The following is a 6,000-nucleotide window of genomic DNA, read 5'->3' on the forward strand; positions in this document are numbered from 1 at the left end:
ACATCTGTTTGTGCAGGCTCCTCCTCTCCCTCCGCCCAGTGGGAAGGGACCGTTTGATTGGTTGGGCTCTAAAGTGGCTGTCGGCCCTGTGAACACAGTGATGGCTGCCCCGGTGGCATGGCGATGCAGTTGGTCACGCGCTGACTGACATATTATCGAAGCTTTTACGCAAGACGTCGAGAGGCTTAGGAGCGGTGCAGGTTCTTTTAAGTTGCCTATTTTTATGTCACTTCTTGCTGCTCATGGCTTTTGTGCTAACTCTGCTATCTCTGTAATATGTTCTAACTGTCTTAGAACAAGAAACTCACAGAAAGGGTTCTCAGAAAAGAATTTAACAACTCACAAAGCTTCATAGAATCCCAAGGCAGAATTACTGTGTTGTTTGCACCTGTCTCAATCCTAAAATGCCTCTGATTTGCTTTTTGTTTTGAATGACAATTCAACAATTATATTTGACACACTGGTTCCTAAGAAAAGGGACTTCAATCAAGTAAAAAAGGAACATCACCCCTTCCAAACAACAGAAACAGAACGTCCACAAGACTAAATGCTTGGCATTTAGTATTTACATTCACTTACATCAGCCATATTGCTGCCCTCGGCCTAGCTGGCCCTGTTATTTTGCTAGGCAGATGCAAACCGTCGCCAAAATGAATGATCAGCCGGATTCAGGCAGAAGACAGGAAGTCCATAAAAGATGAGTCAAGAACATGGGCAGAGAGTGTCAGCCTGTCAATGCGAGCAGTGTGAGCAGGGGTATTTAGTCATCCCTAAACCACTCTCTCAAAGACAGCCAAACGGATGGCTGAATCAGGCTTAGAGACTTATCTTCTGACTGGTGTTAGGTTGCTGCTGATGCAGCCCAATGAGCCTGAATTTTTAAACTGGGATGTCCATTCCTCTGAAGTTGTGTTGTAACATGTATTAAAAAAATCCAGAATCAACTCTTATCCACTGTTCCAGGAATGCCTGTTATTTCACAAAAGCAAATTGATCACCATGTGCTTAGTGCGTGATTTATACAGCATTCTGTATTAACTATATCTGGGTAAACTAACTGCTAGGTAAGTACTGTATTATTTCTTGGGTTTGCCTATAAAAAAAATCAGATTATTTCACTTTGACAATAGCTGTCAATGGTGTGGACCATTAAGCAAAGCTTCTTGAAAACTTTCGCACCATTCAGTGTTCCAGCCCAGCTTTGTGATGCAGTTTCAGTATCGATAAAAAGAAATATTACCACTTGGAAACAATACTTGGACTCGTTTGGCGGTAATTTGAGGTGATGTCAAAGGCAGCTCACTGGATAGGTCCACATCTGTAATTAGCTTAGAAAACAGCCCCACCCAGACTAAGCACAGAGACGAACAATAGTCAGCAAACAGCATCTATCTTTTGTCAAACTGACCAAATTTTTTAATAAATTGTTTAACACATCTACAATCTTCTCTTACAAAAATTCACTCTACACAAAGAGAAGACCCTTCTTTTTTCCCCAAAGTATATCTTTCACCCACAGGCAAGTAGAACAAATTCGGGGAAAAAACGTAAACAAAAACCAAGTAGAAACTGCAGCTTGCATATATCACACAACGTACCCTCAGAGTCGCATTAAATATATTAGGACTTTATAAGCTCATCAGTCAACAGGCATGGACACTGTTTAAGCACATCAGCATCTCTGGATCAAACCACCAATACAGCACAGCAGACATTAACCACACAATGAGGGATCCTGAAAGCAACATATCCTTGCAAATATCCTGGTCACGTTGCATTTAGCTGCTTATCTGAAGCTGTTGTTCAGAGTGAGTCACAGTCTTTCGCACTTGTAAGGTTGATTATAGTGCCGTAGAAATTCAGGTTAAGTAACTTGTGCCACAGCTCCCTCTCTCCCCCGCAGGACTTAAAAATGTATGTCATCGGCCATCCTCTTTCGCCTGTGCTAAGTGCTTTGCTGACTGTTAACTTTATCAGCCTTTTAATAGCACGAGGACTTCTTTTGTAGAGTGACGATCTCTCCAGCCATGATCACATCTAAACGTCAATTTCGTCTACGCTGCCCCCCCCCCCCCCCCCCCCCAACACTCTATAGTAAAAGGAGCACGCCTCGCGCCGCGATCCGGGCGTGTTACCTAAGAGCCCGCATACACACACAAACAGGTCCACGTGCACATGCATAAACGCATGAACGCGCATGCATACTGTATATTAGCATATAAATACAGACAAGGGATATAACGGAGTGTATAAATAAAGTTCTAAAAATGCCATAAGCAGAGTAATTAGTTTTATTCAATATGATTCAATCCCTGCTATGCTGCAGGGGTGTAGATAGATTTTTTTAACTGCATGATAAGAGGATTTCAGAGACCAAAGCGTTTGCTTTCATAGTATTTAGTTATAGCCCGCAGACCGTCCTCGTTTTCATTCTGCCTCTCTGCCACTCCCCCAATAAACGCTGGAACATTAAACAATAAAATTTGGAGAGGACTTTGAAATAAAGCTTCCTTATGAAGCACTTGCAGCATTGTTAGGCTGGGGTGATAGGCAAACTTACAAAATGACTCCGCATACTTGCCAATTGTGGTCGTTTTTAAGTAATCTAAATATCACATTTTAAACGTTTATATGATTAATAATGTAGCATTTATGATGATTTTTTTTCATACGAATAATGAAAGCCAGGCGATGTAACTGTGTGTATTATGAGTATATGGAGTTAACGTGGTTTTGACTTTGAGTATCTTCTGCTGCAGACGTCGAATGAATAACTTAACTTAGGGGATCCATTTCCTAAAGCGGCGGCGCGGACCATCCGAAGTGCGATTGAAATACCAGTCGCTGGCCGCAGTCTGTTCAAATGGAATTAAGTATTTCCCTTTCTTGTTTCATTGCTTTACAATCTCTATGTCTTTCCATCTATATGAGGTCAATTATATATGGCAAAATAACCGAACCATACGCTATGCGAATAACATCAAGCACCAAAAAAAGACACTTCGTACGCAAACGGGCATCGATGTTAAATAAGTGACGTAACACCTAAAGGAGTTTACTGGGGTGCTTTGTATGACTCATTACTGAAAAGACTTATGTTGAAACCACCTTGGCGGATTTTTAATCATCGTCCCCTGGTGCTGTGGCTTTCCCGCACGCCAGGACCCGGCGCTCCCCCCCCGCGCCTGCCCTCCTCCCGCTCGGCTCCCTTTCTCTCTCACTTTAAACATTCAGCACCGCGGCACTTGGACAGCGCCGGACTTCCCGTCTCACTATGACCACAACGTGATTTGGAAGGGAGCATCCCTCAAGAACATAATATGCATCATTTGCGATGTCTTTTTTCACATCATTTACAGAAATAAATACATCATTTATTAATAGAAAATAATTCCTTACCCAGAATACACGATTCAGTTACAATAACGCCCAGTCCAGAATGGGGTTCCTCGAGATATTAAGCATCGTATAAATACATATAGCATTCATGTTTCCCGTGCAAATCAAAAATTATAAACGGGGAATGTTTGCTGAATAAAAAAACGCTAAAATGTGAGATTTTAGGTTTTTTAGGCATATTTATAGGCAGGTTATATCAAGTGTGCAACTTCACGTCACCTGTCACTCACGAGCACGTCCGGCAGGCACAAAGGGATTCTGTGATGTTTCATGTATATCTTTCTTTAGCGGTCAGTTCTAGGACGCCGTGATGCAAAATAACAAGAACCACCAAAATAACTATTAAGTAAACGGTTTATATCATTACCGCATACGGTATCATTATTTGAAATATGTACTGTGCTATTTAAAAATAGTTCTTGTCTAGCAGGACAATGTTGGCATAAAGTTCATTGAGCGCGATTAAACTCAAGTTAATTAGGCTATGGACCGAAACAGGAAAAAGACAAAGGAACACATACACACATGCTGGCGCCACCACACTCACGCAAACAATGACCAGACTAAATTATAAAGGACACGTAATGAATACAATCAACGGCTGTTCGAATAAACCCAAAGGGCAAAACGACATTCACCGACCGAGAGAAAGAACTGAGCCCTGTGGTGGGTCGATCGCTGAAGAAAACATTCAGGGAGTGGTGTTTTCATTAATATGTTCACGAAAAAAGTAATAACGCCGGATCCTGTTTCTTTCTTATTTGCAAGGTCCAATGAGACTTACTGCATATTGAACAGAGCAACAGCGCGGCTAAATCCGCGCAGTTATTCACGGCCGACTGGGTAGCAGGAGGAGACGCGGGAATTCAACCTCTTTTCACGGTTAAAGTTTTGCTGGGGGACGGAGATTGCAAGAACCAGCTGCATTCGTCATCAGCTTTAATGCTTTACAGCCGAGGCGATTAATCAAATCCGGATCGGTGTATAAACAACGTTGATGTGTTTTTACCACCACTCCCTATAACAGTCATAGCAATAAACATACAAACATGCAAACATGGAAGGGACCTAATTTTATCTTGAATTAGTTCCTAAAAAGTTTCCAGTACCTTCGGGAGAAGTATGAAATTTGATTTTCTCTCTCTCTTGCTCTCTCTCTCTCTCTCTCTCTCTCTCTCTCTCTCACACACACACACACACACACACACCTCTTGTGAAATGTACTTGACTATAAATAAATAACGTGCTGGTGGCGATAAGTGTAATACGCCTGCGGCAAGTAAATAACCCGCTTTCTTGCAAAATCTTCATGCACCGCTGATTGCACTAACACATTAATAAGCGACAATATTGAAATATTTGCGATAGGCAAACCTGAGGCGGAAATCTGTTTCTGTGTAAGCGGGAAGAGAAGCTGAAAGCCGGACGATCCAATTACACAAAAAGGTGTCCAGCAAGATGCAAGTAAAAGCAATTGCATTAGCGAGCACGTTGAACTCCAGAGTTACTTTCTGAGACTAAAATTGGATTTCTCCTCAGCAGAAGAGTGTCTTTCCTCAACGTCTGAATGCGATTTTGCATGAGAACTTGCAGATTTGTGATCGGGGAAAGTTTGGCCGTGAGACATTTGATTACACGCCCTTGTATCGTCAATTCCACCTGATAACTGCACATCGTTCAAGAACGGAAATAAAATTAAAAAAGACACTCAAAAATCTGTTTCCACTTGTGCGAAACGGCCGTCATGATATTTATCAAACTGTAAACATCACTGGATGTAAACATTTCTGGATGTAAGCGGAATCCAGATACTTTTACATGGATGAGAAACTTCCGTTATTTCCCTAAGTTAACCGAAGTTAATAAGATACCAAGCGGCAGAGCTGAAGAATGCACGGTAATGACCTGATGGAGGCTGTTGGTTCGGTGCGGGTTTGACTTCTTACCTTTCGCAGAATCCACTGGCCGAGGATCGCGAAGGTCCAGTAGAGCACCTTCATCGCACCTCCCGAACAGCAAACCTCCCTGAGGCTATTAATCTCCCTGGGTTAACATATACAGACAGAAGGAAAGTCAGGGATCACAAACAATCCAAGAGTCAGGATTCAAAAAAAATAAGTGGGAAATGTATTTTAGAGTCTATTTACGGATGTCTCGGTTTAGGGAATAAATAGTCTGATCAGCTTCTAAAGTCCGTCATTGGGAAATAAAACAGATCCATGGGTATTTTTCTCTGCAGCGTTTGGAGTCATGAAGTTCAGGGATGGAGAGAAGTCGGGGAAACGCTGGTGAGATCTAACAGAGGATCAAGAGCAGCTCTAATGTCCCCCACCAGTCCGTCGGCTACTCCTGGTTTAAAAGCAAGTGCCTTTTCACCTTCGTTGTTTTACTGTTCCCTCTCCCCCCTCCCTATCTTTCTCTCTCTCTCCCTCGCGCTCTCCCTCTCTCTTTCGCTCTCTCACACTTTTCGTTCGTTTCTCCATGTTGAGCGTATGAATTTGGACAAAAAACTAGAAGTGCGCATTTCTTAGACATTCATATTAGTAAACGGTGTGCTATGGGTTGGTATTTTGATGCATTTAATTTACTTCTAAAAATGAA

At 42.1% G+C, this 6,000-nt stretch overlaps 1 protein-coding gene across 4 annotated transcripts in view; it reads right to left on the bottom strand.

Annotated features, from left to right (window-relative positions):
* LOC111835232 (neurexophilin-1) overlaps positions 1–5,768 on the bottom strand; it is a 28,934-nt gene extending 23,166 nt beyond the window's left edge. For 2 of the 4 annotated variants that reach the window (XM_023795299.2, XM_023795297.2), the window contains exon 1: positions 5,346–5,768. In XM_023795299.2, the coding sequence (XP_023651067.1) occupies positions 5,346–5,399 (54 nt within the window). In that variant the 5' untranslated portion in view covers positions 5,400–5,768. Of the gene's footprint in view, positions 1–4,183; positions 4,271–5,345 lie in introns of those variants that run through there. The other 2 variants (XM_023795298.1, XM_023795301.2) reach the window with 2 other exon arrangements.
* Between the last annotated feature and the right edge of the window lie 232 nt (positions 5,769–6,000).

Source organism: Paramormyrops kingsleyae, chromosome 8 (assembly GCF_048594095.1).
Source record: "Paramormyrops kingsleyae isolate MSU_618 chromosome 8, PKINGS_0.4, whole genome shotgun sequence".
NCBI classification, from domain to species: Eukaryota; Metazoa; Chordata; class Actinopteri; order Osteoglossiformes; family Mormyridae; genus Paramormyrops; species Paramormyrops kingsleyae.